Source organism: Haliotis asinina, chromosome 1, assembly GCF_037392515.1.
Source record: "Haliotis asinina isolate JCU_RB_2024 chromosome 1, JCU_Hal_asi_v2, whole genome shotgun sequence".
Lineage (NCBI taxonomy): Eukaryota > Metazoa > Mollusca > Gastropoda > Lepetellida > Haliotidae > Haliotis > Haliotis asinina.
Genome location: NC_090280.1, coordinates 84922794 through 84946547, shown reverse-complemented (window position 1 = coordinate 84946547; position 23754 = coordinate 84922794). Strand labels below are relative to the sequence as shown.

At 41.3% G+C, this 23754-nt stretch overlaps 2 protein-coding genes across 2 annotated transcripts; both read left to right on the top strand.

The window, feature by feature from the left end:
* Positions 1-4273: 4273 nt before the first annotated feature.
* On the top strand, positions 4274-5846 carry LOC137283670 (uncharacterized). Its single transcript, XM_067815311.1, has one exon. It carries the CDS (start codon positions 4320-4322, stop codon positions 5553-5555), a length of 1236 nt encoding a protein of 411 aa, XP_067671412.1. The 5' UTR covers positions 4274-4319; the 3' UTR covers positions 5556-5846.
* Positions 5847-6282: 436 nt separating this feature from the next.
* Positions 6283-23068, top strand: LOC137298501 (uncharacterized). The gene is made up of 6 exons (XM_067830797.1): positions 6283-6354; positions 19483-19545; positions 20787-20935; positions 21260-21388; positions 21917-21954; positions 22905-23068. Exons 1-6 carry the CDS (start codon positions 6329-6331, stop codon positions 23013-23015), a joined length of 516 nt encoding a protein of 171 aa, XP_067686898.1. The 5' UTR covers positions 6283-6328; the 3' UTR covers positions 23016-23068.
* The last annotated feature ends 686 nt before the right edge of the window (positions 23069-23754 follow it).

The window sequence follows — 23754 nt, the reverse complement described above, 5'->3', positions numbered from 1 at the left end:
GTTCTGTTTTTTTTTCACAACCAACAATGTATATTATATGTCACGAATAAGTGATAATGGTGTTTGATTATGTTTTTTTTGTTTTGTTTTTTTTTTTGTTTCATGTGACCTTGAACTATTTCTGTATGTGAAGATCTCTAAAGTTGTCTACTATTCGTCTCACTCCTGGTACTATACTACTAGATATTTGTATAGCGCCGATATCCAGTTAGTTCAACTGCACAAGGGTGCTTTGTTTTTCCCTCGATCATTGGATGTCTGTCACAACGGCACATAGTATTTTCAGTCTCAACTTCCTGGAGATCTTACAACTCTCGCAGCTAGCCGGGCGCACAGAGTTTATTGTGGCTCTCTCATCCTAACGAGGTACCCATTCACAGCTGGGTGGACTGGGACAAATAGTCACAGTACTTTGTCCATGTTTACTGCACGTCGCTGTACCCACAACCGTGGCTGACCATTCGATCCATTTAGTAACATTCCACTACATTGATAAAAGGATCTGAGATACCCATCGCGTTCGTCGGTAGTTTAGTCATTACGAATTCAGTTTGCATATGAGATAGCAAGCATACACAAAGTACTGCGACTTCCAGCACCAAGGATACTCAGATGGTATACTCTAGCTGAAGATTTATAAACACCTAATCCACCAGATTGGCCCATGAGCAATCGCCTCTTGACATAAGACTCTAGACAAAGTTCATGTGATCATATTTCACAATCCAAAAAGTTACAGATCAACAGTAGTGCCAAGACCGAAATTCAAACAATTCCAAACCAAATTTGTGCAATGACACATACGCTGTCCACGCAGAGGGCTTGACCAGCCGATTGGTTGAACCGAGTCCATTCAACCACCCGTCTGGGTGAAGTCAGGGCCGAAGTGTGTGTGTTGGGCAATAGGAACATGGTTCCAGGTCATCAGTCACCAGGATCCCTTCTTCCACCGACACAGGGCCGCAACCCACGGCAAACGGGTTTGTGGACCAAATATGCCCCCGGGTCCACAACGGTTGGCGAGCACTTAGCGTTACCCAGCATCCACCACGAGGAGGTGGCTCGCCACGGATGCCTGTTCAAGAAAGTATTTTGACATCATGTGTCACAGTAAAAGATGAAAATATATATTGCTCATACAATGCATGCACCAAAATCACGCCCCGCCCCCCGCCCTATTTAGCACCCTCCACAGACACACACAGTCACACACACTCATCCTACATCCCTCACACCCATCCACATATATACACCCACCCCATCCCCTTACTAAGGGGTATTATTTAATCTCTGAAGTCCTTGAGGTTGACTAGAGCGGCAAGATGTTTAACTAACGCTGTGTGTTGTAGCATAAACACAGACTGCTGAACAGCAACGAGAAAGCAGAGTCTGATTTAACTCCAAGAGAAAACTATATCGTAATCAGTATTTATCTGACACTTAACACGCAATTCAAATCTCAGTCCCTGTTAAATGTCTTTATTATAGTTTTGAATAGTCTAATTAAAGGTATCACCTTCAGCTTCCCTTGTTCTTCATTAAAGATTAAAAATATCAATTTGTTTTTCACATTTGAATATCCCCTAATTCTATTTAATATATAGAATGATTGCAGCAAGTGAATTTAGTGTTTGGCGTGACAAGCGGACGCTTTATCCTGTAGGTTATCCCACCGCTCCCTTACATTTACAGAGAAATAACAAATAGTATATATCATCCACTGCAGGTTTTCTGCCCTCACCACAGGTGTCACGTAATGAATGTCGCTGCAGCATAGGGACATTGAAAACTGAAGTGATCTGTAAACCAAATTATACACCCACCACATGAAACTCGTCCAAAGCTAATCATGTAATAACAGTTTTGTATATTTAGACTAGACTATTCGTAGTTTTTATAAGTTATCACATCGTGTCTCGGGAAATACGGGGTTTTACCAGTCCCTCGTAAGGTTGTATACCCCTCGCCTCCGTATTTCCCTCCTTATCAGTCCCGAGTAAGGCTGTATTACAACCTTACGAGGGACTGATAAAACCCCGTATTTCCCGAGACACGATGTGATAGCGCATTTATCTAGCTGAATGTTTTCACTAAATCAAAACAAAACAGCACGCATCGAATCGACTTGCTGCCATGTTGACACCAGCTGATCGTTTGACCTCAATGCACCGCACGTTACTAAAGGCTTGTCGATGCACGCTTTTCTCACTTCTCGCGTCGTCACCGAGGCGTAGCGGGATGATATGACTTTCGCAGCGGGAGTATAAAAGTCGTATACTCCCGCTGGCGGATCGTGATGGATGTACATGGTATTTGATCAGAGTCATGTTGACCAATCAAAACTCGACATTCTTACATGAGGCTAGATAATTTGTATTGTCCATTTCATGCCATCCTGAAGTTTTCTTCCGACGCGAAATATACTGAGTCAAAAAGAAACGTCATAAAATGTAATTTTTAAAAATAATGAATACTTTTTCTCTGATGATTCATCTATGTGTCCGAAATGAGATCCCTATCTTTCGACGTTAGCAAAGTCCACTCAAACCCATCCATTCGTCGTGCAAATGACGTTAGTGCCAAATCAGGTTTTGCACATGCAGTCGATCACGTGATCTTCGCATAGAAAGTTTCTTCAACACTTTTAAACCACAATTCTAACCACATACTTTCAGTGCCACCATTGTCAAATGTGCAAACGTGAACGTGCACTTGGCATGCTGCAAGCGGGAAGATCGGTTATTGACGTCGCAAGAGCAATGGGATGCAGCCGTTGTACTGTGTATGACTTGCGAGGTCGTCTGCAAAAAATGTCACTTGCACCACTTCTGATCGCCCAAGGTCGGGTCATCCACGTGTGACGTCACAAGCAGAAGACCGTCAAATCGTCCTACGTCACTTACGTGACAGATTTCTACCGGCTACACGAACCAGGGCTAAGATGTTTAGGGGTCGACTACCCCTACAGACCATTCGGAATTGGTTGCGGGCTGCCAATCTCTATTCTCGACGTGAGTATTGTGGGCCAATATTGACGCCGTTTCATCAACGTCAACGTTGGCTTTGGGCCCAGCGTCACCTCCGATGGACCCGGAGAGACTGGAATCGAGTTGTCTTTAGCGATGAATCCAGGTTTACCCTCAGATTCGCAGACTGCAGGCGGACGGCAGGCACAATGACGTCGTGAACGGTATGCCCTATGTTGGTGTACAGGAAGTCGACAGATTCAGGGGCTGAAGTTGCATGGTGTAGGGTGCTTTCTGTGGGAACTATCATTCCGGTGGAAACCTCAGATGCTGCTTACCGCATGGCGGTTCATGGCCCAGGGCTACAGTTCCAGCATGGCAATGCTCGGCCGCATACCGCGATGTTGACACGAAATTTCCTTCAAAACGCTGGAATCAACGTCATGGACCGGTCATCGAGGTCCCCTGACCTTAATCCAATAGAGCACGTTCGGGATGCACTTGGGAGAAGGCTTCGTGGTCTTAGGAACCAACCTCAGAATTTGCAGCAGGAACTTGGCGCTGCCTTGCAAGAGCAATGGTGCAGAATCCCCAACCACGTGTTCACAAGCATCAGGCGGTCGATGAGGAGACGGTGTTTGGCAGTGGTGAATGCACGGGGCGGCCATACACAATAATGAACTGAGAAATTTCGAATTTTTATTCGTGTGACTTGACTTCTGTTTACCCATGTTTTTGAACTGATTGTGGCACTGTCAGTGTATCGAGTACATCACACAGATCTCAGCAATGAAGTAATAACAATTTAACCATCTCACCACCTCTTGTTCTTTTATTGTGCCCTGAAGAAAGAATGTGAAGTTTGTTTTTGACTAAGTATACTTACATTCCACACCAGGTCAGTTTCACCTGTCTTCGTCTACATGAATACTCGATTTCCTTCCGCACCAAAACGACTCGATTCACATCAGAAATTAATTTCAAAACTATCAGCAAGTAGGTTATTGGTTAAAATACCACAGGGGAAGTTAAACAGTCAGTTAAAGCATTTGTGTTTTTGGACCACCCGCTCCTGCAAGTGGAGTTTGGAGACAAGAAACAAGCACAAAATACTGATGGCCTGGCCTCAGACTGTTTTCAAATGCAGTTTACGATAATTATCTGTTCCCGTGGAGTGACACATAATAGCGCTACATCAGAGAGACAATGATAAGTTAGCGCTTTCTAACCCAGTTTATAACACAACACTAATTAGGTAGCGATAACACAGCTTTTTATACTCGTACATACAATAAGCGATCGGCTCCAGTGTACAGACTGTAGGAACGACGCACGCATTGTTCAGTTCCAAAGATGACTGACTTCAGAGACATTTCTTTGTTGATGTTTTTTACTTCACTGATCTGTTGTTGTGGTTGTGAGGAGAGTTTAACGTCTGTCATACAGAGATTGAACCAGTTCGATAGGAAACTACATGATAACAAGAAGGAGATCCTTGGTATGGAAGAAAATGTATTGAACCTAATTGAGGTTTCAAAGACAGAAATGAGAACTGCGCTGAAGGAAAACATACAAGTGCATGTGAGGGAAGCCATGGTTCAGGTACTAAAAGGAGATGCGCTGCAAGACCTGGTATCAAGTGAGGTTGTCTCTGAATTGAGGCAACTGCAAAAGGGCTACCGTGAGATGGAAATACAGTCGCGTAATTTCTCCAAATTACTCAAGGACTTGCAGGATAACATGGTTATACTTCAACAACCCAAGTATGCTGATGTTTGGAGTGGAAGGGATTCGTGTGAAAACGAGAGACGTAGGATCCTGGTTGCTCCACTCTGGTCATACACTAACCAACAGTTCCGTCAACTCAACATCCACACTAACTCCCTCAGTGTCTATCAACATCTCACAATGAAGGGTGTGTCATCGGTTGTCTACATAGCGAGGACACGGAAGCTCCTCATAGGATTGGACCACCCCGATAAGTTAGTGTCATCTCCTCTGGACGCAAGCTACACGGCTGTAGTTAGAGAGGGTATACGGACATTTGGCATGGCAGTGGATGAGGAACGAGACATTGTGTTTTTGACGACGGAAGTCCCACGACATACAATCAGCCGCATGTCTACGGAAGGGAAAGACTTCACTGCCATAACCGACTTATCCGGGTATGGGAAATGGCCAGTCGGAATTACACTCGACAAGAAACGAAAGAAAATATATGCCTGTAATGGAGTGAAAATGTTCACAGTAAATTATGATGGTCAAGGACTTGCAACATTAGCTAGAGGATCATTCATGTATGCTGTGATTTTCGCTCAGACAGCAGGTGTGCTGTATTATAACAATGAGAAGACACTGATGAAGATGACTGTGTCCAGTAATGTGAGTACAGAGGTGACCACACTGAGCGCCATTCCCTGGAGCATGAGACTGTATAGGGGCACCATCTACTACGGTGGTTTCAGTCCTGTAAACGTTAACTCCGGTAGTGTAGGGTCTGTTGATGTAACCTTTAACACCGTACCGTATATCCTGAAGTCCATTCACATGGCCAAGATTCGGGGTTTACATATTCAGTTTATTCCCTAAATCCTAGAACATCTCAACCTCATCACAGAAATATTGAAGCCCTGCAGATTTGATTTTCAAATAGATTTCCAGTATCATGCATTGTTAATGGTTCTATGGAATATGACGCATATCACGTCTAATTTAAGGTTTAAGATATAAATTGACACGAAACTTTCATTTACTTACACAGAAACATTCCTTTAGATTTAATCCGTTCATATAGTAATTTTATAGTGATGTGTGCATGAGGAACCTTTCTGTATTAATAAAGCGCATTGGAAACACTAAACGTTGACTAAAATGTGTGAAATATAAGATATTTGCTTTTTTCCTCGGGGGATCTTTATAAACACTGGTTAACAAGGTACAGCATGTATTTCAGTTTCCATGTATTTTGAATTATATCTGATGTGACGTAAGCATTCATTCACTCAATTCTGTCTTACTCAGCAATCACTGTGCATGTAAGTAGTAATAGTTAAACCAGAGAGCGGAAGGTCGAGAGTTAAAATATGGCACTTGTTGGTTTATGTCTGGCGCTCGGCATTAATGTTTATAGGAAGGACAGGTTGGCCCACTGTCATTATCATGTGTCTGAGTGGGATATTCGTGCTTAACTGGTGCATGGTATCTCAGTGAGCTAGAACTATAAAACCAGCTAGTCTGGGCTGGTACAAGCACGCACGCGTGTCGTCATATGAGCGAAATAATCTTATGTTGTGACGTCAAATCCTATTTCACACCACCTCGCATTCACCATTAAACCAGACTGCAAGTGGTTGACATGTGCAATGGAATACAAGAATCCAATTTCATTGTAAGTACCTTATACTTCTCACAGTCATCGATTACTATCTCCGCCTGCTTTCAGGCATACATGAGGTTGTGTGGAGAAATACTCCACCCAGAGGTACCCATGAAGGCCCAGGTTAGAATATTGGCCTGCAGTAACCCATGCTTGTCCTGAGAGGAGACTAACGGGATCGGGTCTTCGGTTGAAAATTGCGCAGATCGATGCTCATGCTGTTGATCACTTTATTGTCTGCTCCAGTTCCGATTATTAACAGACAACCACCATGTAACTGGAATACTGGCTAGTACGGTGTAATACTAATACAAAACCATTCAATCACGACTCGGCCCGATAATCTCACTGCTTCGTGGTATAGTGCAGATTTATCGCAACGTATACCCTGGAGATATCGAGGATGGATGGGAAACAGTTTACTTTCTGGTAGCTGATTTCCGATGAGAAGCGTATATTCAAGAACCAGTTCTGCCTCCTAACCATGTTTCACTGTCACAGTCGCACAGTCGATCACCGTTGTGTCGAACTCTCGTCACTCGATATCTCGCATGTGTCGGTATAACATCTCGATCCCGGCAGAATCCTTCATAATTTATCATTATTCCAGTTCGATACGGATCTCACGATATTTTGGAGAACAACATTTTGGAGAAGACCCAGAGCCAGGAGAGTGACGACATCAACACTAATGCTCAAACTCAAAACAATCAAAGTGGATTTAATGTCAGATCTGATTCAAATATTTCCACTTTAAAGACAGACACTCCTGGGAAAGCGTCTGGGGGACTGAATGTGAGATCTGAAGCAAATGATATCACTTTACAGCCAGTATCCTCTGGGGAAACTTCTGACTGTGATGGGCATCACTGTGACATCATTCAACACCTTGTTACTGCACCTTCGGTCGCACATACCGCTTCTGAACCCATGCCATAGTGGAGTATCATCTGAACCAGGGGATTCCTTTAATTGTGTCTTTCCGACGCCGCGTTCCAGAGACGAAAGCTGTGGAGCCAGTGGTTGTGAAAGTCAGAAAGCGTTTAGTGAATCTACATCTGGGATTTTCACATGGGACGTAACTCCCATAGCCAACAATAGAGGAGATTCTAGTGGCAGAACGAATCCAAGCATGTGTGGCAAACCTGCCAAGGGTTTTGAAAGATGGAGGGCGTTAAGTTACGCCTGAGAAAAAGTAACCATGGTCAATAACAGTGGAGATGCTAATGGTCGGACGGGTCCTGTAGCTAATAACTGTGATGAGCGCAAACGTACGAGAAGACAATGCGGAACGTACACCTGCACAAGTTCTTCCCGACATTCATTTAATGCCAAGGGCTAAACCACGACGCCTACTTTATCTCAGGAAAAGCAAATGGTCAGAAGAAGCGCTCATTTGGGAACAACACACCCCACTGACATCCAAAGAGGAGACGAGAAACGTCTTGTCAAATTACCTCCACTGTCAGCCAAAGAACAAAGAGGACCTTCCAAAATATCTCTCTCAGTTACAAATGGTGAGCGTTAGTCATTACTTTATTGTTTTGCCGACAATAAGTGCACAAAATACAATTTTAAATTATGTGAAGGTTAACATTGCAAAGTTGTAGCGGTCATGAATTGGCCTGGCTGGAATTCGCGTGCTGGAATTCTTAGGCCACTAAGGGTACCTACATTGACGTATTTTGTTCAGATATGAACGTGTTCAGCCCCAAAATAGGGGCCACAGATTTCGTGTGGGGATTCGAACCAAGGACCTTCGAGCCTTATATGGTAAGGATGTGAGATGACTCTTGTACAGATATATTTTTCGATGTATTAGAAGTACATCGATCTGTTTCATATTTTCAGTGTTTATGTGTTTACATATATTCGTGTATATGTGAGGGTTGACCTTTCCAGCCAATCGGCTCCTGAATGAGAGCAGTCTACTGGGGCTGAGTCATGCACTGGCAACACCAGAATGGCAACAGGTCACTACAATTGTTGGAAGAGCTGAAAGAGACAACTGCGACCCTCGCTTCAAGCATATACTAACGTGGAACCAAAAAGCACTCGGATAAACCAAATCTAATGAGTGACATGGAGGAGTCATTGAGACATAATGATCGACGTGACGTAGCAGAAACGATCAGACGGGTGCGTCAAGAGTGAGTGAGTGAGTTTAGTTTTACGCCGCACTCAGCAATATTCCAGCTATATGGCGGCGGTCTGTAAATAATCGAGTCTGGACCAGACAATCCAGTGACCAATAACATCAGCATCGATCTGCGCTATTGGGAACCGGTGACATGTGTCAACCAAGTCAGCGAGCCTGACCGCCCGATCCCATTAGTCGCTTCTTACGACAAGCATAGTCACCTTTTATTTCAAGTATGGGTTGCTGAAGGCCTACTCTACTCCGGGACCTTCATGGGTCGGATGCGTCAAGACGGACGACCATTCACGAAGGACGATTTCACACCAAACTAGCATATATTCAGTATTTCCCTTTCTAAACATTGTCTTGTGTTTAGTATTCCCATAAAGTCACACCAAGAAGTGTCTTTCCGTACAGATGACAGCTTCAATACCATTTGGTAAAGTAAAGAGAAAGAGATCATTGGATATTCTGGGGAAAACAGACTTGTGATAAGGGGATGGTGTTGCCAATGGAGGTTGAAAAATTGCTTGTATAATTAATTATACCGGTTTGTGTAAACATTTGGGAAAGGCAAGCCACAAAATTGACACACTGGGTATTCTTCTTTGAAAGCAATGATCAAAACCCTTAGTTACAATAAAAGTACAATATTAATCTTAATGCCCCAACTCCCTCATTCCTATCTCCGAATATTGAATGATAGGTCCCTTATGGGTGTTACTGAATGACAAAGTACGCAGTTTGCTTAGGTAGATTTGCCACAAGCTCGTTCACACTTTAACACTCTGAGGACTGGAATAATATGATTAAACTTGGACCCGTTTTTGAAACTTGAATGAGACATGCATCATGTAACCAAGCCATATGTGACATGCTCATAATGTTGATCACTGGCGTCATATAGCTGGAATATTGCTGAGTGCAGTGTACAACTAAACTCACTCATTCACTATAGTTTGTGCTTTAAAGGTCTCTACGTCATGTACCAAAAGGTTTGTGTAAAAGTATACTAATGTAATTTAATCCCATTCAACAATGCCTGACATCTAAAATGTATGATTCCTGTTTGCATGGTAGCATCTTGATGTGATGTCCATTCAAATTCTTGTATCGCTCTAACAGCACCAAAGTTGTTGGTGCGGCATCAAGAAAGTCAGAATGCATTCGCCGTTTTTGTATGGTTTGTAAAAATACCCGCTGCGTATGTATTATGCATTCTTCGCCGGACTTAATGGCTTTTAATTTTCTGTATTTTGTTGCATGCATGCATAGTTGCACATGTATAGAATGAATGTGTCTATATAGATACACGGGGTGTATAGGGGAAGATGTTTGTATAATTTATTCAGTGTATTTCATAAAGAAACGTTTATTGTATTTTAACGTGATATATTTCTCAGAATCAATAATGTTAATCATTGGCGTTTTGGGTCCAGACCAATGAATCCCAGTTTCCCATACTTTCCAACTGCGCACCCTGATAGGGCTACAGTAAAGGTCAGGATAGTGTTTTATGTGTTATAGTGTCTAATTCAGGACAGCCACCAAGGTTTCACAAAACTGCTTCAGCGTATTTGACTGGATCAGGTTTAATAATCGTTGATATTTGCATGACTGGATATCTTAAACCTGAATCAAACGAGATTGACAGAAAACCATTTAAGTACATAATAACATGGGGTTATACCCCGCAATTATAAAGCATCTGAGAAGACTTGAAGTATCGGTGGATTTCGTTTACACCTAATGTGAGAAAGTAAACGCCCACAAGAGAAGGAACATGATTCAAGACTCTGATTGTGTAAAGGGAATCACTTCGCTGTGAATGCTATGGGCGGCGCTGATCATATGGTTTTGGTAACTACTGGTTTTGGTAGCATGGACTCAAACTCAAGTGATTCCTGTGATTTTGGCTAGCGATTACTTCTAATTGGTACTCAGCAGTTGTTGAGGAATATTTGCCGTCTCAATCCCCCAAAGGTTCCTCACCAATGAAGAGAAGATGTGCCTCACATGCATATGAACAATGACTCTGTGACCCTGTCTGCTCTATAATGCCAATATATGTCCACCCAAGAGGAATCCTTCCGGCGACAGGATCACCCGGTTGACCTGGGATGTCTTCATACGACCGATCAATCTGCAGGTAATCAATTCCTTTGTATGAGATAGGTCGTTGTCAGGTAGGAATGCCGTAGAAACAAGAGGTTCCATGTCTTCCAAATAAGTATAAGTATAACGTGGCCTTCCAAAGATCCTTCCACAGGCACATGACAAAGTAATCTCTGAATATGAGAAAACGGGGTACAATTCCAAAGTATCACGGAAAGAATCTGATGAATCTCAATGAATCCCAATTTCCCACACTTTCCAACTGTGAACCCTGATACGGCTACAACAACGGTCAGGATAGTGTTTGATGTGTTATAGTGTCTAACTGAGGACAGCCACCATTCAAATAGTACTAAGAAATATAAACTATGTAACCAAGCCATATGTCACTTATCTCTTATTATTTAATCTGCATTCATAATCTCTATCACCGCTGCAGTGTACATTGTCTTGTCAGCCTTTGTCATGTCATGCCATGTCTTGTGGAAGCAACAAAAGAAGTGTGAACTCAACTCTGTCTTAATTTTCATCAATGTACACTTCATCTAAATTCTAAGCTAATTCCCATCGACCACATACGAACGAGCTGAACTGGTGTTAAAATCCGGCTTTTTAGTAACTTTTTAGCTTACTATCGATCATGACACCGTGTGCCTACCGTTAACATCATGTATCAAAGTTTTATATCTACCCGATGAGATTGCACGCATCTTGATCACCATGGATCCTCAACGCCGCCATCTTGAATGGAGCATCGAAAAGCAACCACCCAATAGACAACATACAGTTAAGCATGAAACGAGATGCCACAGATCAAGCAACTACATGCGTCTCTCCTTCAGAGATCTGATCACAGCCATCAATATGGAGATTCTGTATTCATAAAAATACATCACGGACATCACCGAGATGGACATTGTGTACAAGACAGATCATCAGAACTTACTTATTTTATGTGCACTTGAATCAACTCACTTCAGTATATACAATGTGTTAGTGTTTATACGTGCAGACCTGGAACGTCAGACCTGGACCATGAACTGCTATGAATAGCAAAAGCTCTGGAACGAGGACCTGATCCCTGTATGCTGCCGCATTAAGGTTTCCCTGGATGACAGGGACGGTTAGCTGTGGTGCCAGTTTGAAGGACACGTGTCTGGAAGATTTTGGATGGTCTGTCGACTGCATCCCATAACCCTCGCAGCATCAGTGGCGGATGTTCCCGTAATGAGTATGCCAATGGCACGTTCACACTGAATGTTTGACAGTCGTGGCATTTCAAATTAACGAATAATTAACCATAAAACCTTGTTTTTCAGAGATGACACTCTACTCTACTACCATGAGATCAACTGCACGTCTATCGATAGGTCATGTGACTTGTGGCACGTGGAAACATGATGTTAGCGTGCAGTGCTCTCGCACGTGCTACATAGGCCCGACCAGTAGAATGAATGTGTGACGCAATGCCCTTGACGATGCATTTAACCATAATCACAACAAGAACTCCTTCATTTGATATTTGTTTATCATATAATGTGGCGGCCATCTTGGATTTTCTTCTGCAAATTGAATATATTTTCGAGCAGATTGCCTCATCCAATCTAGAGATGATTAAAGACAGATATCGAGACTGCCTCTGATTCTTTCTTGTTTTGATATCAAAATACATCAAACATTATCAAACCTTAGCTGTTTCGTTTTAAAACTGGCGGCCATATTTGATTTTGGAAAAAAAATCATATTTGCTAAAAAGCATAAACAATAACTTCATCAACATATTCAGACACAAATAAGTTGAAAATCACGATGAATTTCTGTTATTAGGAGCTAAAACCAAACGCGTGTAGAGTAAAATTGTTTAACCACTAGGCTAATCCCTATGCCCGAGCTTTGTGATGAACTACTATTTTTTTCCAAGCAAACCAAAACAATGAAACATACATTTTACATTCATTTTTCCACAAAAAACGGAATAATTATCGAATCTTTTTCAACGTAATGTTGCAACTGGTATGATGACATCGATGTCATTGACTGATCAATGAAGCAAATGATAAAAACATCCAAGCGAAAGTTTAAATCTGTTTTATTAACATAAGCAGATAATTACAAGTAGCCCCAATATATTCGGCATTAAAAAAATCTCACTGTTTATTTTCAATAGCACTTCATGAAGCTTTAACTCAAGATTTTAAGCATGTATATTCGACCGTCGTGATAAAACAACCTACCTCGACTGTTCCCTGAAGCTACTGTAGGGCGATCCTGGGTGGATTTGTTTCTTTGAGCAAACGTCGGCATTGTGCATTGAAATGTTCGTCGCCAAACCGAACCTGTCTCTCAAAGCGAGGCTCTATAGGAACGACCCTTCCGACGAGTCTGCACAATTAAATGCTTGGATTTCTTGCCATCAAAGTGGGGCATTACCTTGTACAGCCACAACCATTGATGGTTCATAAATGTGAAACATGATCATATGTTTGTACAACGACAAGGATATGTTGCACAGCCACGGACACACACACCCCAGTATTCGCCTATATAGCAAACACCGATCAGTCTCTTAATAAAAACAATAGGCGCGTTCAATCAAATACCCAAATACCCACATCACGTAGTCAAATGCAAACGTACATATGTCTTCATGAGATCACAAACACAGACTCATTCAAACACATACTCGCATCACGCAGTCAATACATAGGTTACAAATGTAATCATGAGATCATGGCGGTGGTCTGAAATCCAGATAATCAAGTGATCAACAGCATGAACATGGATCTAAGCAATGGGGATACGATGACATGTGTCAGCCAAGTTAACAAACCTCACAAACCGACCCCGTTAGTCGTTTCTTACGACAAGCATGGGTTTTGTATGATCAGTTCCAACAAGAAGGGGCGGTAGGGTAGCCTAGTGGTTAAAGCGTTCGCTCGTCACGCCGAAGACCCGGGTTCGATTCCCCACATGGGTACAATGTGTGAGGCCCATTTTCTGGTGTCCCCCGCCGTGATATCGCTGGAATATTGCTAAAAGCGGCGTAAAACCAAACTCACTCACTCCAACAAAGATCTTCGGGGATCCAAGTCTAAGCTAAGTCCAGGCCCTAATGACAACCTCAGTGTACAGAAACGCTGTGAAAGAGTCCTAGGAAGATACAATATCATTACGAAACTGCGCCATACGTACACGTGACCCATAACGTCTATACCTATTGGCTCCGAGCCGTCACGTGATTTTTATTTGTTTTGGGGTTCTTTTCTTGGTGCACTCACCTGTAGTCTAGCTTCTATTACGACTGCTTGAAAAATTGTAACAAATAGTTTAATAGTGTAATCTTGTGCTTCATATTTGAAGTCACATGTTGCATTACTTACTTTTATTGGCTTCACGAATACCAATCAAATACATATTTATGAACACACACACACTTTGCACGCGTGCGCATCGATATACGCACACGCACTCATACACACCCACAAACACGCACACTCATACATTCAGATCGATACAATTTTGTAGGTTTATTTACATCTTTAGACAGTTGAAAGTCACAGAATACTCAAAAAATATATATTCCTTATATATCTTTATGGATGACAATAATTTTTATACTAAATTATAGAGTGACGTTACGGTATAGATATATTATATTATAGAGTCACGTTACGGTATAGATATATTATATTATAGAGTCACGTTACGGTATAGATTCTTCTAGAATGTCGGTCAAACAGTACAGTTTGATTGAGAGTTACCCCCGATAGTTACCCTCACCAGACAAACAAAATCCTTTAAGTCAACATGCTTAAGTTTAAAAAACCTTTTGAAAAACCTGCATACCCTCCACGACACCCTCACCTGAGAAAACGCCCTGTATTTACTTCGAACTGGGACGTAGTCACAAGCTGTACAGTCAGGGGCGCATTCGTAATCATAAGCCGGTACAGTCAACAGGTTCGTTCCTTTTCGTATTTTAATACCGTACCTTATCTTCAGTACTCTCTCATCAGAGGAGCTGGAGTAGTTAAAGTGTAACCCCTATTAGGACTTGTATATTGTATATATACCATGTATATAAAGCTTCTCACTATTTGCTTGTATTCACATTTAGCTAGATAACGATGTAAGAATCTGCATCGAAACGTCGCGCAACGCAATAATCCATAAAGCTGTATGTTTCATTTTTGACTCACCAACTTCTAGAATGCCCATTAAATACGTAGGACTTTGCAGACCGATGGTATGGAACACCCTCTCTCACTGTTGATCAAAGGTTTGTACCGATTCCGATGGCTTGCAAACATTTTCCTTTCGTGAAATTTTGAATCATGGTGCTAGGATTTCAACTTTGTCGCGCCGGATTAGGAAACAGGGGTCTTGGTTGGTGATCTGGCTCATCTGTGTTCTCTATTGACTGTTGCGGTTGTGCTCTTTACTACGGGTCTCTTCTAAGCGGGAGCGCGAGTCACCGCATTGACATTTGATTTTGGTGATTACCATTTTTAAGGGTAGGTAAGGGCCATGAGCTTTGGAGATGGTTCTGAGAGACTGAAAGCTAGTGAAAATTGTGCCGATGCCTGCTTTGTGGTTTAGTTGCTTGGTTTTGTTGCTGTTGTTGGGTTTTGTTGTTGTTGTTGTTTAGTGTCGATCAGCAACATTCCAGCAATATTCTAATTCCAGCGGTGGTCTGTAAATGATCGAGGCAACCCAGTGATCAACAGCATGAGCATTTATCTAAGCCATAGGAATACGATGTGATGTGTCAATCAAGTCATTGGCCTTTGCCATCCGATCCCGTTAGTCGCCTCTGAAGATCTGAATAGGTTGCTGAAGGCCATGCACAGGAACTGTTATTGCACTCAAAACGGTATCATCGGAAAGCGACAATAATTATAGCGGAATAGTAGCCGGAACATTTTACAATTTGCGTGATATAGTTACAGAATTAACAGAGGTTTTTCACAACAGATATCTTTTTACAAGTAAACAGTGATTTAAATTTTAACAAATTTGATCTTTTTGAAGGAAGCCGGTATACACACTGATCCCTCTTTTTAAAAATATATACATTAAAAATATAATTGAATTCATCACACACGTTATTCATACAATAAAATTTATATTTTCATTCACTTCCATCCTCTATCCATCTTCATTCTTCAACTGGTGGAATGAAGTACGACAATGGAGTAAGGGGATAAGTTTGTTTGAAGATAGGGACGTTAGATAATTATCAAATTATAAATGAGATTTTAAAAGACAATATATTTGACCCTTTATTAATTTCTTACATCTGAGCTCCATGTTCGAAAAGCATTGGCATTTTAAACTGAATGAGCCGTATTTATTATCCAAGAAAGATGAAACAGGAGATAGTGAAAGTTAAACATAACTTAATGATCAGTGTTATTAAACCTGATTAAACCTGATTTCCTTATCCATGAAGTCCAGCCATAACCGTAAATACATTCATTGTGGAGATTATATACAGCCATAACCGTAAATACATTCATTGTGGGGATTATATACAGCCATAACCGTAAATATATTCATTGTGGAGATTATATACAGCCATAACTTTAAATACATTCATTGTGGAGATTATATACAGCCATAACCGTAAATACATTCATTGTGGAGATTATATACAGCCATAACCGTAAATACATTTATTTTGGAGATTATATACAGCCGAATAAACGACGGAAGGTGACTTAAATGATTTTTTTGTAAATGATTTAGGCCCAAATGTTAACATTCTAGTTTCAACATCAACAGAACGTGGGGCCATACCCAATTCACCATAAAACATATACAGTTGGGCACTTATCTTCACAGGTAATAATTTTCTCATAAAACATATGTGTACATTTTCAACTTGTTTTAAATTAACATATACGAAAGTTTAACAATAGTACGACACGATTGGTTTCACGATTGAAAGAGAAATAGTTGGTGTTGTATTTATAAGTTTAACATTTGACAAAATACATGGATTCAGTAGCTTGTAGATTTGATAAAGATCCCATTTTCTCCTGGTCATCTTTCCTTGATCTATCTCTAGGAAATATTACGTCAGAAGACACACTGAATTTAACCACGACCATTGTAATTGAAATGACAGTTAGAGTATGCTAAACATATGCAAAGATATCTGTTCACTTTAGGACAGGGATTTGTGTATGTGTATTAAGTGTATTCTTATACTTATTATACATTATATTTATATTATACATGTAACGTGTAGATTAAGTATGTACTTAGTACGTACACACCTACACTAATTCCTATACCTAGCTGACTGCACTGTACATGTACATGTACTTTGTAAATTGTGGTAATAATGATGATAAACAGAAATAAATCCCATTTTCCACCAAAAACAACTCAAAGATATTTATACGAAAGGTACATAATGAAGAAAACGATCTTACTCATATCATTATCACAACCAGAAAATGATCGTCTCTTATATGTTTATGCATATATTTCCAAATTTTGCTATATATCTGAAAATGAGTTTGAACTGTGTCATCGGCATATAAAAGAACTAAATGTTTAGAGGAAACAAATAACATGACAGTGAATGCTTGAGTTGATAATTAACAGGTGACAATCTCTGGACATTAAAATGCTTCTAAATCATTTTAGAAAAGGGAAACAATAAAACTGGAGATACAGTTTCACCCTGTCTGACTCCGACTAAACCAGGAAGACAATCTGATTGAATACCTGTTATATTAACAATAATTTTATAACTTGATACATAGATCTTGTACTTGTACATAGATCTTACACCTGTTAAACATTTGTCATCTAAACTTTTTTTCAAATAATTTACTCCATAATGCTGCCCTGCATACAATAAAGGAGAACAGTTTCTTGGTCTGTAATTTTGTGGATAATACTTGCCACCTTTACGTTTATAAATATAAATTCCTTCGAGCAATTGCTCTATATAGATATCATACTGTAAAACTCAGTCAAACAACTTGACAAAAACAGTTAATAATGCACTGAGTACTGTTTATATTTTCATTAATTATAACACGACCACTGGCTTTATGATCTTGCAAATTAGAAATAGCAAACGGAATTTCTTCACATGAACTTGCACTCTTCAGAAAGGAGTTTCATTATGTTTAGTGTCTACAAGTTGTTCAGTGTGACCTGATCAAGTGAATACTAATGCATTGCGTAACCGTGTCATAACTGGTTGGGTCTATTATTGTGAGAGGGGTGCGCCTTTGTCAGATGACTGCCAACATGTCCGAACATCCAAGACAAGGTCGATGTTTAACATCGTCTGCTCCCACATTTAATGAAATTAACTCGATCTGCCGTTTGTATCAATTGACCTACCAGATATGCATATGTAGAGTAGCATAGGTCAAGCTGAACAGGCTGTACGCCCAACTGGACCACTGAAGGTCTCGGGGTAGAACAGGCCTTCAGCAGCCCATGCTTGCCATAAAAGGCGACTGTGCTTTTCGTTAGAAGCGACTAACTTGATCGGGTGGTCAGGCTCGCTGGCTTGGTTGACACATGTCGTCGGTTCCCAATTGCGCAGATGGATGCTCATGTTGTTGATCACTGGATTGTCTGGTCCAGACTCGATTATTTACAGTCCGCCGCCATATAGCTGGAATATTGCTGAGTGTGGCGTAAAACTAAACTCACTCACCCACGTCCAACTTATCGGTGAGATCACCAGGTTCTTTAGCGGGCAAATCAAAAGTTAACTTTTTCAAATATGAATAAAGTTCCTCAAGTGGTGGTAGATCTTTATCTATTTTGCCGTCCCTCAGTAGTTTCCAGAATGAGTCATCTTTCCTTAATTTTGATAGGTTGCCCAGTAAATCATTCCTATGAAAGTTATGAAAAACTATGTAATTCAGCCATTGTTTTAATATGATTTATTTGCCTTGATAAGTCTTGACGTTGGTTGTTTTAAAACCTAAAACATTTTTAGCACAACCAATAAAACATTGCTGATATCAGAAATAAGATTTGTTAAAGATACATGATCGCCTGTTGTACAATTAATATCAGTTTCACTTTGATGACAGTCAATTGCATAATGAAATTGAGAAGCTCGTCGTTTGTCCCAGAGGCGGTGAAGCCCGTGTTGTCATTTTTTTGTTTTGATTGACAGTTCGTAATGTTTTCATCACACATGCTAACACTCAGTTTCAAGGCACATCGAGCCTTTGAGAGTACAGGGTCAAAATCGAGTGAAATGTGTTAGCCAGTAAGCTATAACATTTGCATATAGTTTGACCAATATATTTGCCATTGCCGAAACGACCCTTAATGATAAAATGATCATTATTCCTGCAAATATTTACAAGCTTATGGCCATGTTTCTTTATTCTACCGTTGTCAGCTGAAAGGATATTGATGTCGTATCCAAGAGTAGAAAACACAAATATAACTATTTCATTAAACGTCTGGAATACCAATGTTATTACACATAGATGATGAAATTTAAGTAACATCGGTAAGAGTCCTTATTCTAGAATTAAGAATAAAGAGTATAAGTCGTGACACTGCTAGTTAATCTTGTTCAGTTGATAAAGCAAGTTTTTACTGTTATTTTTCACATTTAACTGACGATGCTCTGTAGAATTCAAACAGTGTTTGCATCCCCGCCTACAGCGTGACAACAAAAATATAAATAAAATTTAAGTAAAAATAAAAGTACTTTAATTTTAAAAATCACATTCAATGTAGATTCCTAGGATTCGCAGTGTTTGTCAATATCAGGGTTGATGAAATGTTTCCCCCCATGTTTTCCCCCAGAAATGCACAATCGCAGATTGCGTCAAATGATGATAAACTGGGAGGTCATTACATCAGTTATTCTGGTTTGTTTGCAGGATGATAAGTCTCCAACTCACTGTGTTCACCCTCCTCTTCTGTGGGACCTGCGGATTTTCGGGGTATGTCAGGATATTTGTCCAAGCCGTACAATATGTTGTGATGCTGATTATTCCTATCATGCTGTTGGCATCATCGATACACCAGACACCCGGGGTCGGGGTTAGAGCAGACCCTGGAAAAGTGGTTACTGCAATCGTGTAATAGGACAGGGCTAAGCCAACCGGGTGGTCTTGATTGTCTGTCTTCAGTCTTTGCTAATAGTATCAGTCAGTGGGTTGACTGGTCAGTAAAGCTTTACTTCTGTTGAAAACGAACACTCGCTGACTCACACACTTAGCCCTCTCACTCATTTACTCGTTCAAATTCACTCACCACCTCAACCAGCCAACCCACCCACTCACTGACTCAACACACCAGCTTACCCACCCACTCACTGGCTCAACCAACCAGCTTACACACTCACTCACTGACTCAAACAACCGACCTATTTACTTACTGGGTCAACCAACCAGCTTACACACTCACTCACTGACTCAACCAACCAGCTTACCCACGCACTCCCTCACTCAACTAACCAACCTACTCACTCACTCACTCACACACACACTTAGCCCTTTCACCCATTCACTGACTCAACCAACCCGCTCACCCACTGACTCAACCCACCAGCTTACCCACCCACTCAGTCACTGATTCAACCAACTAACCTACTCACACACACACTTAGCCCTTTCACTCATTCACTCACTCAAATTCACTAACTGACTCAACCAACCCACCCAACCAACCAGCCTACCCACCCACTCACTCACTCACCCACCCACCCACTCACCCACCCACTCACCCACTCACCCACTCACCCACCCACTCACTCACTCACTCACTCACTCACTCACTCACTCACTCACTCACTCACTCACTCACTCACTCACCCACCCACTCACCCACCCACTCACTCACTCACTCACTCACTCACCCACCCACCCACTCACTCACTCACTCACCCACCCACCCACTCACCCACCCACTCACCCACTGACTCACTCACTCACCCACTCACTCACTCACTCACTCACTCACTCACTCACTCACTCACTCACTCACTCACTCACTCACTCACCCACTCACTCACTCACTCACTCACTCACTCACCCACTCACCCACCCACTCACTCACCCACTCACTCACTCACTCACTCACTCACCCACCCACCCACCCACTCACTCACCCACCCACCCACCCACCCACTCACTCACCCACTCAATCACTCACTCACTCACTCACTCACTCACTGTTTAAGGTACTGGTTCAACATGTTCAACCACTGCAACCCTCCCGAACAGATGCTAGGAAAGTTCTGTGCTACTTTGCTGGACAACGACGTTAACGGCGACGGCAGAGTGGACGGTAAAGACATCGGCTATGACTTGCTTTTCTACAACTATGACGGTGAGTTATTTAACGACAGGCTGCATGATGTCCAGTTAAGGGGCTAGGGTCGTTATACAATAAAGTTTGCTCAGACAGAAATGGTGAAAAAATAGAATATGACGAAATATAGTAGTCCTCTTGAATCTCTAGAAGTTAAAATGTTTTGCTGTGTAAATAGGTTTGGGGTATTTTTACACAGTCATATCTTTATCAGGGACTTTATTATTAGCGGGGCGGTGAGGTAGACTATTTCTGATATCTCCCACACGAAGTTGAGGACGATTGTGGTTGTGGTGATAGAGATGATGTATCTTGTATCAGCTGTTTCAATTTAACCTACAGGTGACCTTTGCACCTCACAAAGTTGGGAATTCATAACCCGGTTCACGTGTCGGTACGGTTACTCCCAGGAGTACGCTCGCTTCGTGAACGCCATGCTCGGCGGCGGAGGAGTTGACTTCAGCCGATTCAGTAAGATATGGCTTTATTTTGTGTTTAAACTGGTTTTAACTGGTGGAAACTGGCGTACAGTTTAAGAATCGCGGTACACCTACCTAGACGATTCACAGTATAACAGTCTGTCTGTCTGTTTGCTTGTCGGAAAGACCCGTGAAGATCTATGTTAGAGTGGATATTCATCAAGGCTTGTTGTAAAAGGCGACTAAAAGGTGATCAGCGTCGTTGATCTACCTGAAAAATGTCATCGTACCCCAGTTGTGTTGCGTAGATCACTGTTCTTAAAGTCAATCATTAGATTGTCTTTTCCAAACTCGGTTATTAACAGACCGTTTGCATATAGCTGGAACATTGCTGAGAACAAACAAAGTATAGTGGGCTTCGGATGGAGACAAATGTGGATCTGCTTGAGTGTCTATCATCTCGCCACGACGCCACGAGTCGCTCATTAAAATTTTGTTTATGATTATGATCATGATTATGACAAGTGCTTGAATTAGCGATGCGAAATGATATTCACTTTCTTTCTTTTCTCCTTTTCAGATATATCCAGTGACGCCTTCCTGACGATGCAATACACGGTAAGTATATGAACAGTCCGGATGCATCGATGGTCAATATTGTCAATGCATCTGTATCGAAGCAAGTTATTTCTTACTATTCGCGAACACCTGAAAGCTTCACTATTCGATAGTGTTTCTTAAACAAATATTGTGATATAGTCGAAACAACACAAGCTACACCGCTCGGGCGAAACAAATCATGGGTGTGGAAAGGGGCGTCTCCCTTTATTTGTTTGTTCAGAACGAACTGGTATTGCCATAATTAAGTAAAAAGTCAGAAAGAAATGGTGCTGGCGCAATCAAGATGTTGTTAGAAAGAACTAAAATTTGATGTATTCAAGTTGTTGGGAGCAAGAACTCATACAGGCTTAATTAAGTTATGAAGGACTAATATTGGCGTACTCAAGTTCGTGTTATGGACTAATATTGGCGAACTCAAGTTCTTGTTATGGACTAATATTGACGTATTTAAGTTGTTGTCGTTGTTGTTGTTGCAGTTGTTGTTGCTGCTGTTGCTGTTCAAGTTGTTAGAATGAACTAGTATTGGTGTTTTCTGGTTGTTGTTAAAAAAACTTACATTGCCGTGTTCAAGTTGTTGTTAGAACTGATATTCGCGCAAGTTGTTGTCATGAAGGACTAATATTGGTGCATTCAAGTTGTTTTCATGAAGGACTAATATTGGAGTATTCAAGTTGCTGTTATGAAGGTCTAATATTGGAGTATTCAGGTTGTTGCTGTTGTTGCTGCTGCTCTTCAAGTTGTTAGAAAGAACTAGTATTGGCGTATCTTGCTCAGAGTGCATATCATTATTACACCAAGCTGCCTTTGAAGCACTAGAAGGCTATAGTGACATCACGTATCCCACCGGGTACCCGTTTTTCTGCTGGTGATCACTTGTGAGAGCCTTAACACACCACATACTTCCCAACGGCATTGGCTGACCAATTCCCCCATTCTCCTGTTCACAGCGTTTCAAGAATGCCTACTGCGGTGACCCGAAGAACAGAGAGAACCCCGTCGATCGCATCCAGTGTGCCGAGGTGGACCGACTTAAGGCAGAAGACGTCAAGTGTGCATAATAAGATTTTCCATTGTAATGACTAAACATCTATAAAGTTGTTTGCAATATCAAGTGTTTGTGCTGCATGAGATAAAGCGCGGTGGGGTCGCCAAGTGGTGAAAGCGTTCGCTCGTCACGCCGAAGACCAGGTTCATTCCCAGTATGGGTACCATATGAGAAGCCCATTTCTGTCCTCCGGCGTGATATAGTTGCAATACTGCTCAAAGCGGCGCAAAGATGAACTCACTTACTCGCTTACTGATTAAACCAACCTGGCTAACATCCTACACCTTTGTGGCTCATTGGGGTTGAAAACATTGTTAAAGTCACCTTCCACGAATGAAATGGAACAGAATGTTTGTTACACCGGAATAAACACGCAAAAACGCTCTCATCACGGAAACACATCGCCAAACACAAATCTTGTTTCAAGAGCGACTACTGTACTAACAACTATGGTCATAAGGAAGTGCATGTGGTGCTGCACTCTCAAAATATTCCTTATTTTCATATCCGTATTGGCTGACACCGAAACATCTCACATTTTTTTAAATCGCAAATCGAAAATGAAGTCCTCTACTCTTCTCAAGGGCTCAAAAATCCCATCGCCCGACGCCGAGCCGTTCTTCATTTCGGGCAATCAAATAATGATATCTCAGTTGTTCGTGGTCTACTAGATAATTTCTGCTTGCGGTTATAAAAAGCAAATGAACATGGATTTCATTTCATACCTGCTCAAAATGCTGCTGGTAAATTTA